Genomic DNA, 20,705 nt, shown 5'->3' on the forward strand with positions numbered 1-20,705 from the left:
TTGAGGTAACTTAGTTTTATTCTTTATACTTCTCTTCTAATATTTATAACTGTGCATTTGTAATGCTACTGTGACACTGTAATTTCCTTCGGGATCAGTAAAGTATCTATCTATCTAGATGGTGCATAGAGTTAACTGAATATTCAGTTGTGCTGTCTGAGAAATATATTTGATGTGTTTAAGCTACATGTTTGGATGTTTCTAAAATACAAACTAAGCTACCATGGTCTTGAAAGAATTTTATTTAACCAGGTTTTTTTTTGGTCTTCAGTCAGCATTAGATGGAATTGGCAACTCTAATCTTTCACATTTATTGAATTGCTCTCATTTTAGGATTTATTGGAGTGTTTATCACCTTCAACAGAAGGTTGAGACACAAGTGTTTTGACTATGTCTTAGTAACAAAGATATTTAAAAAAATTTTCTAGCCAAAATTATCAATTGAATCTTAAAATAGTCTTTTGTGTTAATCAGAGGAAATAAAATGCAGAAGTGCATACATTTTAAAACAGGCCCTGCAACTTTGCAATCTTTCAATAATGAAACTAGAGAAAAGTTTCTCAGTTTTCTGAGTAAATTAACTTTGCTGTATAAGTGACTGTTTGCTGTGGAATATAGGCTCTGCCTCACCTCAAACTTGTTGGCTGAACAGCATTATCACAAGTTATCCTGAAAAATAATTCAAATATTTACATTTATTTGAGGGTCAAGAAATTATTTAGTCTTAAAGTATATATTCTATAAGACGTAGAAACAGAATTATTTAATTTGGCCCACTGAGTCTGTTCCGCCATTCCATCATGGCTGATTTATCAAATCCCATTTTCTCTGCAATCTTCGACATTCTTACTAATCTAGAATTTACCTTTGCTTTAACTATACCCAATGATACGGCCTCCACAGCTGTCTGTGGCAATGAAGTCCACATATTCACCACCCTCTGGCTAAAAATTACTACAGCTCGGGGTGTTGGAATTCAGTCACAGCATCCTCTGTAAGGAGTCTCTATGTCCTCCCTGTGGATTGTGTGTTTATTTTCTGGTCCTTTGGTTTCCCCTCACAGCCCAAATACGCTCCAGGTAGGTTAATCTCCTCTAGACCCTCTCCAATGCCGGCACATCCTTTCTTAATAAGGGACCCAAAACTTCTCGCAGTACTCCAGGTGAGGCCTTATAAAGCCTCAATAAATGCTTTTATATTAGTTAGTGCTAAGAGGAACTGATAACGAGGAGAAAGTACCTTCCTTGTTGCTGAGTCTTGCAACACACCAGAAAGAAATTTACTAGAAATAAGAGCTAGACTTTCTAGGACTGCAGTTAGGAAATACCTCTGCAGGTAAAGAATATTAGAAATTTGGAAGTTTCTTCTGCAAGTAGCACTTGATTCTCGTCCCGTTGTTAATTTTAGCACCTTTTATGTGCAGTGAAGTGGTGAGAAGTTGGGTGAAAGGAATGGGTGACAAATAAATCATGGCCTCATTAAGTGGTAGGAAAAGCAGTGTTTTAAGAAAAAAAGTTTGCTTCTGGTCCAGTGTTTTCATGGGACTTCCTGTGGTCCAAGGGATTTTCCTGTATTCTGTGATATTTACCTCAGTTTTATTTTTACAGGTGGAGGAAGCAGGACAAGTTTTCTTGCTTATGAAGAAGGAATACCGGATTTCCCGGAATGTGCGGTTAGCTTGGTTTCTCAGCAAGCTCAATCAAAATATTCAACCAATGTCTCACTCAGAGCTTGTGAGTAAATGGATGGGGGAAGATGGGATTTGCTTAAAAAGAATGTGAAGCAGGACATTATTTCTTTAGTGCCCAGCCCAGATGGGCATATTTATTCAATTGTATCTTGGACTGAAACAAGGATATCTTTAATCTGTATGGCTCAGCATCATGCAACCAATAAGCAGAGGCAATTGAAACTAAATTTCCTGTAATATCAATTTCAGTATGGCTGTTTAGTAGAAAAAATACTCTAAAAATGTGGAACTTGTTATACTTCCTCATGCCTTATGAAAAAGGTTTCATTAACCTTTTTATTATCTCTGTCTCAGAAATGTAAGACATGTCTGATTTCATTAGTGTGAGGTGATGTGTGTTGGAAAGACAGCCAGCATCGTACTTATACTACGAATGGTAGGGTACTAGGGAGTGTAATGAAACAGAAGGACCAAGCATTATAAGTGCATAGTTTATTGGAAGCAGCGTTGTGGCTAGACTGGGTGGTGAAAATGCTGTTCAGCACGTTGGCCTTCATCATTCAGGATATTGAGGAAAGGAGCTGCAAAGTTATTCTGCAGTTGTACAAGTTATTCATAAGGCTGTGCTTGGAGTACTGTGGTCACCCTGTTACAGGAAAGGCGTAGTTAAACTGGAAAGAGTGCAGAAAGGATGTTACCATCCGTGAATTATAGCAAGATGTCTTTATTCCTTGGAACACAGAAGAAGGGAGGGGGGCGGTAGCTTCCTTATAGAAATTTTTGAAAATATGAGTGGCATTGTGAAGGGGAGTCTAAAACTAAGTTTTCACCTAAGAAAATGTCACAACAGGAATTTCCGTTTTGTATATTTTGTTAAGTTGTTATAATAAAAGAAATCTTCAAAGGTTGTTTTATGCCAGTTTGCATGTTGATTAAAGAATTTCTCGCAAGTTGCAATGCTGTACTTAATGTATTAGATATATACCAGTTTTACACCAGGGTTGTTGTTTCGTTTGTCTAGGAAAGAGTAGGAATGCAATGAGGTGGAAGATAAATGCGTGGCTGAGGGATTGGAGCAGGGGGCAGGGATTCAAGTTTCTGGATCATTGGGACCTCTTTTGGCACAGATGTGACCTGTACAAAAAGGACGGGTTACTCTTGAATCCTAGAGGGACCAATATCCTGGTGGGGAGATTTGCGAAGGCGACTGAGGTGACTTTAAACTAGAATGGTTGGAGGGTGGGAATCAAATTTAAGAGACTAGGAGAGAGGAGGTTAGTTCACAAATAGAGAAAGCCAGTAGACAGTGTGTGAGGATAGGCAGGGGACAGAGATCGGGAGCACTCAGACCAAAGACGTAGGGAAGAAGGATGAAAAAGATAACAAAGTTGTTTGCTGCATTAAGGATAAACAGAGAGTAAGAGGTGGAGAGTTTCTTAAATGCATCTATTTTAATGCTAGGAGCATTGTAAGAAAGGTGGATGAGCTTAGAGCATGGATTGATACCTGGAAATATGATGTTGTAGCTATTAGTGAAACATGGTTGCAAGAGGGGTGTGATTGGCAACTAAATATTGCAGGATATCGTTGCTTCAGCTGTGATAGAATCGGAGGGGCAAGAGGGGGAGGTGTTGCATTGCTTGTCAGAGAAAATATAACAGCGGTACTCTGGCAGGATAGATTAGTGGACTTATCTAGGGAGGCTATTTAGGTGGAATTGAGGAATGGGAAAGGTGTAGTGACGCTTATAAGGGTGTATTATGGACCACCTAATGGGGACTGAGAATTGGAGGAGCAAATTTGTACGGAGATAGCAGATATTTGTAGTAAGCACAAGGTTGTGATACATAAAGTACCAACTAGAGAAGGGGCAGTGTTGGATCTCCTTTTAGGCAATGAGACAGTGCAGGTGACGGAGGTTTGTGTTGGGGAGCACTTCGGGTCCAGTGATCACAATACCATTAGTTTCAATATAATTATGGAGAAGGATAGGACTGAACCCAGGGTTGAGATTTTTGATTGGAGAAAGGCTAACTTTGAGGAGATGCAAAAGGATTTAGAAGGAGTGGATTGGGACAATTTGTTTTATGGGAAGGATGTAATACAGAACTAGAGGTCATTTAAAGGTGAAATTTTGAGGGTACAGGGTCTTTATATTCCTGTTAGGTTGAAAGGAAAGGTTGAAAGTTTGAGAGAGCCATGGTTTTCAAGGGATATTGGGAACTTGGTTTGGAAAAAGAGTGAGATCTACAATAAATGTAGGCAGGTTGGAGTTAATGAGGTGCTCGAGGAATATAAAGAATCTTAAGAAATAAATTAGAAAAGCTAAACGAAGATACGAGGCTGCTTTGGCAAGTAAGGTGAAAATAAATCCAAAGGGTTTCTACAGTTATATTAATAGCAAAAGGATAGTGAGGGACAAAATTGGTCCCTTAGAGAATCAGAGTGGATGGCTATGTGCGGAGCCAAAAGAGATGGGGAGATTTTGGACAATTTCTTTTTTTTCGGTATTCACTAAGGAGAAGGATATTGAATTGTGTAAGATAAAGGAAACAAGTAGGGTAGTTATGGAAACTATGATGATTAAAGAAGAGGAAGTACTGGCGCTTTTAAGGAAGATAAAAGTGGATAAGTCTCCAGGTCCGGACAAGATATTCCCTAGGACCTTGAGGGAAGTTAGTGTGGAAATAGCAGGGGCTCTGACAGAAATATTTCAAATGTCATTAGAAACGGGGATGGTGCTGGAGGATTGGCGTGTTGCACATGTGGTTCCATTGTTTAAAAAGGGTTCTAAGAGTAAACCTAGCAATTATCGGCCTGTGAGTTTGGCGTCAGTGGTGGGTAAATTGATGGAAAGTATTCTTAGGGATGGTATATATAATTATCTGGATAGACAGGTCTGGATTAGGAACAGCCAACATGGATTTGTGCATGGAAGGTCATGTTTGACAAATCTTATTGAATTTTTTGAAGAGGTTACTAGGAAAGTTGACGAGGGTAAAGTGGTGGATGTTGTCTATATGGACTTCAGTAAGGCCTTTGACAAGGTTCCACACGAAAGGTTAGTTAGGAAGGTTCAATCATTAGGTATTAATATCGAAGTACTAAAATGGATTCAGCAGTGGCTGGATGGGAGATGCCAGAGAGTAGTGGTGGATAACTGTTTGTCAGATTGGAGGATGGTGTCTAGCGGTGTGCTTCAGGGATCTGTACTGGGTCCAATGTTGTTTGTCATATATATTAATGATCTGGAGGATGGGGTGGTAAATTGGATGAGTAAGTGTGCAGATGATACTAAGAAGGGTGGAATTGTGGATAATGAAGTAGGTTTTCAAAGCTTGCAGAGAGATGTAGGCCAGTTAGAAGAGTGGGCTGAAAGATGGCAGATGGAGTTTAATGCTGAAAAATGTGAGGTGCTTCATTTTGGTAGGACTAATCAAAATAGGACATACATGGTAAATGGTAGGGCATTGAAGAATGCTGTAGAACAGAGGGATCTAGGAATAATGGTGCATAGTTCCCTGAAGGTGGAATCTCATGTGGATCGGGTGGTGAAGAAAGCTTTTGGTATGCTGGCCTTTATTAATCAGAGCATTGAGTATAGGAGTTGGGATGTAATGTTGAAATTGTACAAGGCATTGGTAAGGCCAAATTTGGAGTATTGTATACAGTTCTGGTCACTGAATTATAGGAAAGATGTCAATAAAATTGAGAGAGTACAGAGAAGATTTACTAAAATGTTGCCTGGGTTTCATCTCCTAAGTTACAGAGAAAGGTTGAACAAGTTAGGTCTTTATTCTTTGGAGTGTAGAAGGTTGAGGGGGTACTTGATAGAGGTATTTAAAATTATGAGGGGATAGATAGAGTTGACGTGGACAGGCTTTTTCCATTGAGAGTGGGGGAGATTCAAACAAGAGGACATGAGTTGAGAGTTAAAGGGCAAAAGTTTAGGGGTAACATGAGGGGGAACTTCTTTACTCAGAGAGTGTAGCTGCGTGGAACGAGCTTCCAGCAGAAATGATTGAGGCAGGTTCGATGTTGTCATTTAAAGTTAAATTGGACAGCTATATGGACAGGAAAGGAATGGAGGGTTATAGGCTGAGTGCAGGTCGGTGGAACTAGGTAGGAGTTTGGCACAGACTAGAAGGGCCGAGATGGCCTGTTTCCGTGCTGTAATTGTTATATGGTTAGATGGAAAGGAGAATTGCAGCTCTTTGAAATGAAATGTTTTCTAACAATACCATGTGACATTGAAAATTTGTCTTTTTCTTTATAGCTCAACTCCAAGAATGAACTAGATATTTTAAGTGTCCTACCAAAGGGATGGCAGCAGGGTGAACCTGTTTCTGCTCATACTTATCAGTTAGTACCTTCAACCCATATCACCTTTCTTGCTCAGCGATACCGTTTTGTTGTTGTATTGGATCTTAGTCCATCCACAGGGATTGTGGTAAGTAATTGTCATTGGAAAGAGAGTTAAAGTGAACATTAGATAACTGTGCATCTGAATTTAATTGACAACTCTGGTTGACAGCTTTTATTAATGACACAATAGACATAGCTTTTTCCTGTTAGTTCATACAAAAGTTAAAGTTTGGTTTTATTTGTCACATGTACATCAGAACTACAATGAAATGCATTATTTAGCATCAAGTCAAATCAGCAAAGATTGTGCCGGGCAGCCCACAAGAGCTGCCATGCTTCCAGTCACGGCATTGTATGCCCACAGCTCACTGATTCTAACTCTGTCTTTGAAATGCAAGAAGAAACCCAGGCGATCGTACAGAGAACATACAAACTCCTTACAGATAGTGGAGGGAATTGAACCTCATTCTTACAGCTGGCTGCTGCAAAGTGTTGGGCTAACCACTATGTTACCGTGCTGCCTCCATAAAGTTCACATTATAATTGAGAATCAGAGTAATTTAAAGGGGTTTTAGAATTAATTGGTTTAATATTTTATACAAAGGCTTTGCTGCATTCGGTTAGAGTCCTTGTGCCTGTTGTCTTGGGTCTTTTTGATTTTTAAGATATTACTGCCTGGTACATGTCAAGTTTTGTGCAGAATCTAGTGATCTCAGTTTGTGATTGAGTGATCTTGCACAGGTGTTCCACCCAGTGAACAATATATTCTGTCAAGGTCACCTGTTGCATCCGGCACTTCTGGTGCCACCTCCTCTCCATTGGTGAGACCAAATGCAGTTTTGGGGACTTCTTTGTTGAGCACTTTTGCTCCGTCCGTCGCAAAAGGCGGGATTTCCCAGAGGCCATCCATTTCAATTCAACTTCTCATTCCCATTCTCACATGTCTGTTCTTGCCCTCCTGTACTGTCGTGATGACGCCGAACTCAGGTTGGAGGAACATTCCCTCATCCTCTGTCTGGATAGCCTCCAAGCAGATGAAATGAACATAGATTTCTATTACTTATGATGATTTCTCTCCCTCCTTTTTTTTTCCATTCCCAATTCAAGTTACCCTCTCACCTTTCTCTTCTTTTCATCTGCACATCAACTTCTGGTTCTGCTTCCCTTTTTTCCATGGTCCTATTAGATTCAATCTTTCTCAGCCCTATTTATCCCCTCTCAACTTATTTCAAACCTCCCTACTCCCCCACCTTCCACCTTGCCTGGTCTCACCTATTGCCTGTCAGCTTGTATTCCTTCCCCTCTCCTCTCCTTATTCTGGCTTCTGCACCCCTCCCTTTCCAGTCCGAAAGAAGATTCTTGGCCCAGAATGTTGACTGTTTATTCCCTTCCATATATGCCACCTCAGTTCGTCCAGCATTTTGTGTTTATTGCTCAATATATTCTTTTTTATTTTGGTCTTTCACTGATACAAAAGTAGATTGTTAAATGTGTTCAGCTTATTTGTGTCGTCTTCTGATAAATCCAAAACCACTCCTTGCTGCTATAATCAAAACCAATTTCTTTGGCCTAACTTTTGATTACTTGATTTCACAGTATGTGGTACTGTGATGAGTTTGGTTTGCTTGCACTCCATTGAGATGTTTTAATACACTAAACATACCTTTTTTTTAAAGGCATATTTTTAGCGATAGCTGAGATATTTTGCAGCTCCTTCCTTGCTTGACCACAAACTGAAGTGGCTTCATACACTTGCACAATTATATGAATTTTGCCATTATCCCGGCTTTCTATTGATAGTGTTTTAATGCTATGTGGTAATTTTTGCATAAAATAGAAATAAAAATGACCAAAGTGTTTCTCAAATCTATTTTGTAGCTCCCTTCCTCCTTTAAATGCAGGCTGCCCCAGCATATACTCTGATTGTGTTGATTTGTTAACACAAATTACGCTTTTCACTGTGTTTCAATGCGACTAATGTAAATCTAAATGTGCAATAAAACTGATATCAATATAAAAGATAGGGAAAATCTGCTAGCCAGGTGTTTAAAACTAATGTAAATGCTGCTTTTAAAATTTAATGGCCATTTTGGAAATTTATATTGAACTATAATTGTGAGTAGTTTTATCTTATCTGTTTGCTTGTATGTCAAGCAACTAATGTAATGTTATGCTGAGTGAAAGGATTGTGGATAGCCGAATACCACAGGAATGCTCATGTCTTGTAGCGTTTTGAAATTTATGGCTGCCTATTTATGTGATAATAAATTAAAATGCCAGAAATCTTTGTACCCTCTTTAGCCACAGGAAAAGTCCCAGTTAGTCTATTTAAGAAGTGCAATTGAAACAAATCAGGAACAGTTGCTGAGGCTTGCGTCAGTGTTGGGAAATTACTGGAGAAAGTTTAAAAGATAAAATTTTCTCACATTCAGAAAAACAGCCTGATTAGGGGCAGTCAGTATGAATTTGTGTTTGGAAGTTAATGTCATATAGCCTTGATAGAGTTTTTTTGAAGAAGTCTTTTTCATTCTCTTTCAGGATGTTCCAAAGCATTTTCTAGCCAATAATGTGCTTTTGATGTATTGTACAATTTTTGGTGTCCCAGAAGTAACAAAGGAGATGTGAAAGATACCTTATAAATGCAAGAGTTTTTTTATTCTCAATCATGCCTGCTATTCTAGTATGCAAATATGTACATTTTTGAAGCTTATTGTGTTTTTCCCCTCTTCCAACAGATACTTATTCCTCAATTTAAGTGAATGTTCTCATTTGTTTCACAGGATGACTCCACTGGTGAGCTGATTTTTGATGAAGTATTTCATGCACTCTCGAGGTGTTTAGTGGAATTATTGCGACCATTTAAGGTCCCAGGTACAGACATATTGTTTCAGCCTGAGATCTTCATTACGATCCTTGCTTATTCTTCCATCATAGGACTTCAAACTCACCAGGTGGGCACTTGTTTTTTTAATTTCTAAGACCCTTTTTTACCTTGCCTGAGGGTGCCTATTATATATAAATTCCTAACGTTGTGTTAGTGAATTCAAGCTACAGTCATCTTCATCACCATCATCATCATCATGTTCCATGTCGTATGATATAGGTGATCATGGTCTTTGACCATGATTGTTCTTGACAAATTTTTCTACAGAAGTGGTTTGCCAATGCCTTCTTCTGGACAGTTTCTTTCCAAGCCAGCCATTAGCAGTACACTTCAGAGATTGTCCGGTGGTCGCATAATCAGGACTTGTGATATGTACCATCTACCACCTGCTCACACGGCTTCATGTGACCCTGATCGGGAGCCAGTCAGGACCTACACCTTGCCCAAGAGTGACCTGCAAGCTAGCGGAGGGAAGGAGTGCCTTACACCTCCTTTGGTGGAGAAGTATCTCCATCCCGTCACCCTATAACTATAATATTAAAGTGATAAGGTAGATTTTTTTAAACACATGCTCAAAAACAAATTGCAGCATCTGAAAAAGGTATGATGAAACTAATGTTTGTGCAGAACAAAAGTGAAGATAGAGCACATGCTTAAAATCTGATAGAAAAAACATAGGAACATAGAAAACCTATAGCACAATTCAGGCCCTTTGGCCCACAAAGTTGTGCCAAACATGTCCCTACCTTAGAAATTACTAGGGTTTCCCATAGATCTATTTTTCTAAGCTCCATATACCTATCCAAAAGTCTCTTAAAAGACCTTATCGTATCCGCCTCCACCACCATTGCTGGCAGCCCATTCCACGCACTCACCACTCTCTGCATAAAAAAACTTATCCTTGACATCTCCTCTGTACCTACTCCCAAGCACCTGAAACCTGTGCCCTCTTGTGGCAGACATTTCAGTCCTGTAAAAAAAGCCTCTGACTATCCACAGGATCAATGCCTCTCATCATATTATACACCTCTATCAGGTCACCTCTCATCCTCCATCGCTCCAAGGAGAAAAGGCTGAGTTCACTCAAACTGTTCTGATAAGGCATGCTCCCCAATCCAGGCAACATCCTTGTAAATCTCCTCTGCACCCTTTCTATGGTTTCCACATCCTTCCTGTAGTGAGGCGACCAGAACTGAGCACAGTACTCCAAGTGGGGTCTGACCAGGGTCCTATATAGCTGCAACATTACCTCTTGGCTTCTAAATTCAATTCCACGATTGATGAAGGCCATTACACCGTATGCCTTCTTAACCACAGAGTCAACCTGCACAGCTGCTTTGAGTGTCCTATGGACTTGGACCCCAAGATCCCCCTGATCCTCCATGTTGCCAAGAGTCTTACCATTAATACTGTATTCTGCCATCATATCCATCAAAATGAACCACTTCACACTTATCTGAGTTGAACTCCATCTGCCACTTCTCAGCCCAGTTTTGCATCTTATCAATGTCCCGCTGCAACCTCTGACAGCCCTCTACACTATCCACAACACCCCCAACCTTTGTGTCATCAGCAAACTTACTAACCCATCCCTCCACTTCCTCATCCAGATCATTTATGAAAATCACAAAGAGTATGGGGCCCAGAACAGATCCCTGAGGCACATCACTGGTCACTGACCTCCATGCAATATATGACCCGTCTACAACCACTCTTTGCCTTCTGTGGGCAAGCAAGTTCTGGATCCACAAAGCAATTTCCCCTGGATCCCATGCCTCCTTACTTTCTCAATAAGCCTTGCATGGGGTACCTTATCAAATGCCTTGCTGAAATCCATATACACTACATCTACTACTCTTCCTTCATCAATGTGTTTAGTCACATTCGCAAAAAATTCAATCAGGCTCGTAAGACACGACCTGACCTTGACAAGCCATGATGACTATTCCTAATCATATTATACCTCTCCAAATGTTCATAAATGCTGCCTCTCAGGATCATCTTCGTCAACTTACCAACCACTGAAGCAAGACTCACTGGTCTATAATTTCCTGGGCTATCTCTACTCTCTTTTCTTGAATAAGGGAACAATACCCGCAACCCTCCAATCCCCCGGAACCTCTCCTGTCCCCATTGGTGATGCAAAGATCATCGCCAGAGGCTCAGCAATCTCCTCCCTCGCCTTCCACAGTAGCCTGGGGTACATTTCATCTGGTACCGCCGACTTATCCAACTTGATGCTTTCCAAAAGCTCCAGCACATTCTCTTTCTTAATATCTAAATGCTCAGGCTTTTCAGTCCGCTGCAAGTCATCACTACAATCACCAAGATCCTTTTCCATAGTGAATACTGAAGTAAAGTATTCATTAAGTACCTCTGCTGTTTCCTCCAGTTCCATACACACTTTCTCACTGTCACACTTGATAGGTCCTATTCTTTTACGTCTTATCCTCTTGCTCTTCACATACTTGTAGAATGCCTTGGGGTTTTCCTTAATCCTGCCCGCCAAGGCCTTCTCATGGCCCCTTCTGGCTCTCCTAATTTCTTTCTTAAGTTCCTTCCTGCTAGCCTTATGATCTTCTAGATCTCTAACATTACCTAGCTCTCTGAACCTTTCGTAAGCTTTCCCTCTTGACTAGATTTACTACAGTCCTTGTACACCACGGTACCTGTCCCTTACCATAACTTCCCTGTCTCACTGGAACTTACCTATGCAGAACTCCACACAAATATCCCTGAACATTTGCCACATTTCTTCTGTACCTTTCCCTGAGAACATCTGTTCCCAATTTAAGCTTCCAAGTTCCTGCCTGATAGCCTCATAATTCCCCTTACTCCAATTAAACGCTTTTCTGACTTGTCTGTTCCTTTCTCTCTCCAGTGCTATGGTAAAGGAGATAAAATTATGATCAGTATCTCCAAACTGCTCTCCCACTGAGTGAGCTGACACCTGACCAGGTTCATTTCCCAATAACATATCAAGTACAGTCATCTCCTCTTGTAGGCTTATCTACAAGGATGTTTTTGAGGATGTAACTAGTAGAGTGGATAGGGGAGAACCAGTGGATGTGGTATATTTGGATTTTCAAAAGGCTTTTGACAAGGTCCCACACAGGAGATTAGTGTGCAAACCTAAAGCACATGGTATTGGGGGTAAGGTATTGATGTGGATAGAGAATTGGTTGGCAGACAGGAAGCAAAGAGTGGGAATAAACGGGACCTTTTCAGAATGGCAGGCAGTGACTAGTGGGGTACCACAAGGCTCAGTGCTGGGACCCGAGTTGTTTACAATATATATTAGTGACTTGGATGAGGGAATTAAATGCAGCATCTCCAAGTTTGTGGATGACACGAAGCTGGGTGGCAGTGTTAACTGTGAGGAGGAGGCTAAGAGGATGCAGGGTGACTTGGATAGGTTAGGTGAGTGGGTAAATTCATGGCAGATGCAATTTAATGTGGATAAATGTGAAGTTATCCACTTTGGTGGCAAAAACAGGAAAACAGATTATTATCTGAATGGTGGCTGATTAGGCAAAGGGGAGGTGCAACGAGACCTGGGTGTCATTATATACCAGTCATTGAAAGTGGGCATGCAGGTACAGCAGGCGGTGAAAAAGGCGAATGGTATGCTGGCATTTATAACAAGAAGATTCGAGTACAGGAGCAGGGAGGTACTACTGCAGTTGTACAAGGCCTTGGTGAGACCACACCTGGAGTATTGTGTGCAGTTTTGGTCCCCTAATCTGAGGAAAGACATCCTTGCCATAGAGGGAGTACAAAGAAGGTTCACCAGATTGATTCCTGGGATGGCAGGACTTTCATATGATGAAAGACTGGGTGAACTAGGCTTATACTCGTTGGAATTTAGAAGATTGAGGGGGGAATCTGATTGAAACGTATAAAATCTTAAAGGGATTGTACAGGCTAGATGCAGGAAGATTGTTCCCGATGTTGGGGAAGTCCAGAACGAGGGGTCACAGTTTGAGGATAAAGGGGAAGCCTTTTAGGACCGAGATTAGGAAAAACTTCTTCACACAGAGAGTGGTGAATCTGTGGAATTCTCTGCCACAGGAAACAGTTGAGGCCAGTTCATTGGCTATATTTAAGAGGGAGTTAGATATGGCTTTTGTGGCTAAAGGGATCAGGGGGTATGGAGGGAAGGCTGGTACAGGGTTCTGAGTTGGATGATCAGCCATGATCATACTGAATGGCGGTGCAGCCTCGAAGGGTCGAATGGCCTACTCCTGCACCTATTTTCTATGTTTCTACATTTTGTGTCAAGAAACTTTCCTGAACACACCTAACAAACTCCACCCCATCTAAACCCCTTGCTCTAGGGAGATGCCAATCTATATTTGGGAAATTAAAATCTCCCACCACGACAACTCTGTTGTTATTATTACACCTTTCCAGGATCTGTATCCCTATCTGCTCCTCGATATCCCTGTTATTGGGCGGCCGATAAAAAACACCTAGTAGAGTTATAGAAACAGAAAATAATTTGAATATTCAGCAGGTCAGGGCCGATGCAGGGAGAGCAAGATAGTTAATATTTCTTAAGAAGTATAATTCACATGAAGCGTAATTTTCTTTCCCGCTCAACAAATGCTGACTGAACCACTGAATATTTCCATCATTATCTATTTTAATGTTAATGGGTATTTGCTGCATTCATGTTGTATCCATGTAGGTCAGGGGGCCCCAACCTTTTTTGCACTGTGGACCAGTTTAATATTGACAGTATTCTTGTGGGACCAGCCAACTGGGTCGGGGGGTTGTTCAAGTTCAACAGTGCGTGACTGGAAATGAGGAAAGGTGCAGCTGACTTATATCGTTTCATATCGCCAAATCATGACGTTTCCTCGCGGCCCGGTAGCACATGCTTTGCGGCCCGGTGGTTGGGGACCACTGATGTAGGTAATAGTTGAGAAGATTAAATTGATAGTGAAATCAGTATAAAAGCATTTTCTAAAAGATTAACATAGATCCAGGGCAGAACAATTCATTTTTTTTCTTGCACCAAATCAGAATCAGGTTTACTAACACTGACATATGTTATGATTTTATTTTGTTTTCTGGCAGCAGTTCAGCTCAAGTCATTAAAAATATTGTAAATTGCAATAATAAACGAGGTTGCAATAATAGACGAATAATGAGGTAGTTTTCATGGACTTTTCGGAAATCCGATGGCAGAGAAGAAGAAGCTATTCTTAAAACATTGAGTGTGAGTCTTCAGGCTCCTGTGCCTCCTCCCTGTAGGTAGCAATGAGAAAAGGGCACATCCTGGATGATGAGGGATTCTGCCTTCTTCAGGCATAGGCAAGATTCCTTGATGGTGGGGAGGCTTATATTTGTGAGGGAGCTGGTTGAGTCTACAACCCTGTACAGCCTCTTGTGATCCTGTGCATTGGAGCCTCCAAACCAGGGGATGATGCACACAATCAGAATGTGGTCCACAGTTCATTTGTTGGAACTTGCCGGAGCATTTGTTGATGTTTCTTAGGCAGAAACACGTATATGAATGACTGATGCGTATGTTTTAACTACTTTCATATGCTGACTAATCTTTATCTCCTCTCATAAGAATGAAAGGAGCAGAGGCAGGAACAGACCATGCACCTGCTGCACCTACTCTGCTTTTCAAAAAATCATGGCTAATCTTTTCCCCTAGCACCACTTTCCTGCACTAACCGCATATCCCGTGGTTCCTGTGTGACTAACTAAACTGAGCCACATGGAAGCTCTAAATGAGATATAAAAGGCTTTACTCAAAACAGTAGAATATTGAGAGAATTCTAGACAGAATCTGGAGAGAATCTAGTTATTTTTAAACAATGTTTTATATTTTTTGAACACAAAGGCATCAATAAATGGTTACTACAGCTATAATCACCTATTTAACTTTAACATTTTATATATAGACCAATAACTTTGTGGAATTGCATATTTACAATGCTAGCAGATCCCACCTAGCGAAACCCATATATAACCATATAACAATTACAGCACGGAATCAGGCCATCTCGACCCTTCTAGTCTATGCTGAACTCTTACTCTAACCTGATCCCACCAACCTGCACTCAGTCCATAACCCTCCATTCCTTTCCTGTCCATATAGCTATCCAATTTAACTATAAATGACAACATTGAACCTGCCTCAACCACTTCTGCTGGAAGCTCGTTCCACACAGCTACCACTCTCTGAGTAAAGAAGTTCCCCCTCATGTTACCCCTAAACTTTTGCCCTTTAACTCTCAACTCATGTCCTCTTGTTTGAATCTCCTCCACTATCAATGGAAAACACCTATCCACGTCAACGCTATCTATCCCCCTCATAATTTTAAATACCTCTATCAAGGCCCCCCTCAACCTTCTACGTTCCAAAGAATAAAGACCCAACTTGTTCAACCTTTCCCTGTAACTTAGGAGATGAAACCCAGGTAACATTCTAGTAAATCTTCTCTGTACCCTCTCAATTTTGTTGACATCTTTCCTATAATTCAGTGACCAGAACTGTATACAATACTCCCAATTTGGCCTTACCAATGCCTTGTACAATTTCAACATTACGTCCCAACTCCTATACTCAATGCTCTGATTTATAAAGGCCAGCATACCAATAGCTTTCTTCACCACCCTATCCACATGAGATTCCACCTTCAGGGAACTATGCACCATTATTCCTAGATCCCTCTGTTCTACTGCGTTCTTCAGTGCCCTACCATTTACCATGTATGTCCTATTTTGATTAGTCCTACCAAAATGTAGCACCTTACATTTATCAGCATTAATCTCCATCTGCCATCTTTCAGCCCAATCTTCTAACTGGCCTAAGTCTCTCTGCAAGCTTTGAAAACCTACTTCATTATCCACAATTCTACCTATCTTAGTATCATCTGCATACTCACTCATCCAATTTAGCTCCCCATCATCCAGATCATGAATATGACAAACAACATTGGACCCGGTACAGATCCCTAAGACACACCACTAGACACCGGCCTCCAATCTGACAAACAGTTATCCACCACTACTGTCTGGCGTCTCCCATCCAGCCACTGCTGAATCCATTTTACAATACCTAACGATTGAACCTTCCTAACTAATCTTCTGTGTGGAACCTTGTCAAAGGCCTTACTGAAGTCCATATAGACAACATCAACCGCTTTACCCTCGTCAACTTTCCTAGTAACCTCTTCAAAAAATTCAATAAGATTTGTCAAGCATGACCTTCCACGCACAAATCCATGTTGACTGTTCCTAATCTGACCTTGTCTATCCAGATAATTATATATACCATCTCTAAGAATACTTTCCATCAATTTACCCACCACTGACATCAAACTCACAGGCCGATAATTGCTAGGTTTACTCTTAGAACCGTTTTTAAACAATGGAACAACATGAGCAATACGCCAATCCTCTGGCACCATCCCCGTTTCTAATGACATTTGAAATATTTCTGTCAGAACCCCTGCTATTTCCACACTAACTTCCCTCAAGGTCCTAGGGAATATCCTGTAGAAACTGTACAAACTCTTTGGATTTATTTTCACCTTACTTGCCAAAGCAACCTCATCTTTGAGCATTTCTAATTTCTTTCTTAAGATTCTTTTACATTCTTTATATTCTTTGAGCACCTCATTTACTCCAAGCTGCCTATATTTATTGTAGATCTCTCTCTTTTTCCGAACCAAGTTTCCTATATCCCTTGAAAACCATGGATCTCTCAAACTTTTAACCTTTCCTTTCAACCTAACAGGAACATAAAGATTCTCTACCCTCAAAATTTCACCTTTAAATGACCTCTATTTCTCTATTACATCCTTCCCATAAAACAAATTGTCCCAATCCACTCCTTCTAAATCCTTCACATCTCTTCAAAGTTAGCTTTTCTCCAATCAAAAATCTCAACCCTGGGTCCAGTCCTATCCTTCTCCATAACTATATTGAAACTAATGGCATTGTGATCACTGGACCCGAAGTGCTCCCCAACACATACCTCCGTCACCTGACCTATCTCATTCCCTAACAGGAGATCCAACACTGGCCCTTCTCTAGTTGGTACCTCTGTATTGCTGCAAAAAACTATCTTGCACACATTTGACAAACTCCAAACCATCCAGCCCTTTTACAGAATGGGCTTCCCAGTCTATGTGTGGAAAATTAAAATCTCCCACAATCACAACCTTGTGCTTACTACAAATATCTGCTATCTCCTTACAAATTTGCTCCTCCAATTCTCAGTCCCTATTAGGTGGTCTACAACACACCCTTATAAGCATCAATACACCTTTTCCATTCCTCAATTCCACCCAAATAGCCTCCCTAGACGAGTCCTCTTATCTATCCTGCCAAAGCACCGCTGTAATATTTTCTCTGACAAGCAATGCAACCCCTCCCTCCCTTGCCCCTCTGATTCTATCACACCTGAAACAATGAAATCCAGGAATATTTAGTTGCCAGTTGCACCCTTCCTGCAACCATGTTTCACTAATAGCTACAACATCATATTTCCAGGTATCAATCCATGCGCTAAGCCCGGGGTCCCCAACATCTTTTGCACCGCGGACCGGTTTAATGTTGGCAATATTCTTGCGGACCGGCCGACCGGGGGGGGGTGGGGGTGGTGTTTAAGTAGGGTTAAACTCATTTCAACATGTCTTTTACAGTTAGGGTTGCCAACTTTCTCTCTCCCAAATAAGGGACAAAAGTAGCAGTCAAATCCCGGGACCCCTTACCCCAGGAAAGACTACCATGACCACGAAGCCTTGCGCGGGCACCTGTGTGCGCATGTGATGTGCGCATGCGTGTATGTGCCAATTTTTTTCCCCACAAATCAGTTTTACCTTCATCTTCCCCACAATACTGTACATACATTATTTCTACTTTATATAGGCTGTGTATTTATCATATCATTCCTGCTTTTACTATATGTTAGTGTTAGTTTAGGTTTTATGTGTTTTTTGGTATGATATGGTAGGTTATTTTTTGGGTCTGGGAACGCTTTAAAATTTTTTCCCATATAAATTAATGGTAATTGCTTCTTCGCTTTACGCCATTTCGGCACGAAAGCTTTCATAAGAACGCTGTACCTTAGCGGGGGAAATACAGGACAAGGGCGGTCCCTTATGGGACAAACTAATTTAGCCCAATATACGGGATGTCCCGGCAAATACGGGACAGTTGGCAACCCTATGTTCAAGTTCAACGGTGCGTGGCAGGGAATGAGGAAAGGTGCAGCTGACTCCTTGCAGTCTGGTAGCACATGCTTTGCGGCCCACTACCAGTCCGCGGCCCAGTGATTGGGGACTGCTGCTCTAAGTTCATCCACCTTTCTTACAATGCTCCTAGCATTAAAATAGATGCATTTAAGAAACTCTCCACCTCTTACTCTCTGTTTATCCCTACAGGTGCAAACAACTTTGTTACCTTTTTCTTCCTTCTCCGCTACATCCTCGGTCTGAGTGCTCCCGTTCTCTGTCCCCTGCCTATCCTCCCACACACACTGTCTACTAGGTTTCTCTATTTGTGACCTGATCTCCTCTCTCCTAGTCTCTTCAATTTGATTCCCACCCCTGGTTTCTGGTTTAAAGTCTCCCCAGTAGCCTTCGCAAATCTCCCCGCCAGGATATTGGTCCCCCTAGGATTCAACTGCAACCCGTCCTTTTTGTAGGTCACACCTGCGCCAAGAGAGGTCCCAATGATCCAGAAACTTGAATCCCTCCCCCCGCTCCAATCCCTCAGCCACGCATTTATCTTCCACCTCATTGCATTCCTACTCTCACTGTCGCGTGGCACAGGCAGTAATCCTGAGATTACTACCTTTGCGGTCCTTGTTCTCAACTCCCTTCCTAACTCCCTATATTCTCCTTTCAGGACCTCTTCCCTTTTCCTACCTATGTCATTGGTACCTATATGTGCCATGACCTCTGGCTCCTCACCCTTACACTTCAGGATATCTTGGACGTGATCAGAAACATTCCAGACCCTGGCACCAGGGAGGCAAACTACCATCCAGGTCTCCTGACCGCGTCCACAGAATCGCCTATCTGACCCCCTAACTATCGAGTCCCCTATTACTACTGCCGTCCTCTTCCTTTCCCTACCCTTTTGAGCTATAGGGCTGGACTCTGTGCCAGAGGCATGGCCACTGTTACTTCCCCCAGGTAAGCTGTCCCCCCCCAACAGTACTCAAACAGGAGTACTTATTGTCAAAGGGCACAGCCACTGGAGTACTCTCTAGTACCTGACTCCTCCCCTTCCCCCTCCTAACTGTGACCCACTTAACTGCCTCCCGTGGCCCCGGTGGACCACCTGCCTGTAACTCCTCTCTATGAACTCCTCACTCTCCCTGACCAGACGAAGGTCGTCGAGCTGCAGCTCCAGTTCCCTAACACAGTCCCTTAGGAGCTGCAGCTTGGTGCACCTGGCGCAGATGTGGCCGTCCGGGAGGCTAGGAGACTTCAGGACTTCCCACATCCGACACTGAGAACAGCAAGCTGCCCTCACGCTCATACTTCCCCCTTTCCTCAAGTAACATGGAAAATTGAAAACCAAACCTACTTTGCCTGGCCTGTTTCCGCGTAAGCCCGTTGAGCCAAGGCCCTTAAGCCTTCACTCTACTCCTGGCTCACTCCGCTGCCCGCAAAACGACACTACCCGCTGTATACAGCTGTGTTCCTTTTAAATCTTTCATGCTTCACTGCCTGACATCACATGCCTGCGCAGTCCTGCCTCTCTTAACTCCGATGAGAAAAAGAAAAAATCAAAATGGCTTCGCCACACTCCCACTCCGATCTCAGACGTCCTTCTCCAAACCCCTTTGAATATTCAATGCTAGTAGCTGGTCTGACTTCTCTGAGCATAAACTCTCAGATATTCAAAATATATCTCTCTTGTACAGTGTTGAGGGATGGCTTCCTGAGTATACAACTATCCAGAAAATTAGCTGACAAAACAGACCTGTCGAAAACTGCATTTGGTGGTGGGGATATCAAGATTCAATATTGTTTAATGTCATTTCCAGTACACAAGTGTAAAGGACAACCAAATAATTGTTACTCTGGATCCAATGCAGCACAAAAAATAAACACAAAGGTAAGGAACACAATAATAATAAAACACAGTAAATACAAATGCAGTGGATTCTGCTTAATTGGGCCATCCATTAATCAGGACAGTCACTTTTTTGGGATAACTCTTAAAGAATAAGAACTAATTACGAAAATTCCTGGGATTCCCTTCATTTATTTGGGACACAATGCTGCTTTTAACTGGAGCTGAAGACTTGCCGAACAGGTTCTAACTGATATTAATTGCGTGCATTTGTGTGGCCATTAGACACTACACCGTGCTTAGAGCGAACAGTTTTTAAATGGCATCAGTTGTACGTGTTTGTGTTCAAAAAGCACTGATGCTTGTCATTGATAGCTGGCGATAAATAAGCAATAAGGCAATTCAGAACCGTTTTGCTCACTGTGGTTTCAAGCATTCAGTCCTGGAGATGCCAGAACAGCCGGGTGTGAAAATGAAACTATTTCACTTCTTTAACAAGTTAGGAACCACAAAGAATTTGAAGGTATCGAGAATAATCTTGAATGTTACAATGAAAATGAAGGTATTATGAAGTCAGTCCATTATCTGCACTTGGTGTCTGTGCTGATTTTGTTCATTTACAGTCAATCTGAAGAACACGGCAGCGTACACTAGATGAAAAATTCTCCATCAATAACTATTAGGAACTTTTTTCCCAAAGACTGGTTC

General features: G+C 41.6%; 1 protein-coding gene across 1 annotated transcript in view; it reads left to right on the forward strand.

The window, feature by feature from the left end:
- The window catches only part of szt2 (SZT2 subunit of KICSTOR complex), a 270,175-nt gene that overhangs the window by 3,090 nt on the left and 246,380 nt on the right, over nt 1-20,705 (forward strand). The window contains exons 2-4 of the mRNA XM_072273538.1: nt 1,608-1,733; nt 5,967-6,140; nt 8,836-9,006. Coding sequence (XP_072129639.1) covers nt 1,608-1,733; nt 5,967-6,140; nt 8,836-9,006 — 471 coding nt within the window. The remainder of the gene's footprint in view (nt 1-1,607; nt 1,734-5,966; nt 6,141-8,835; nt 9,007-20,705) is intronic.

The sequence above is a fragment of the Mobula birostris genome, chromosome 12 (assembly GCF_030028105.1).
Source record: "Mobula birostris isolate sMobBir1 chromosome 12, sMobBir1.hap1, whole genome shotgun sequence".
Taxonomy (NCBI): domain Eukaryota; kingdom Metazoa; phylum Chordata; class Chondrichthyes; order Myliobatiformes; family Myliobatidae; genus Mobula; species Mobula birostris.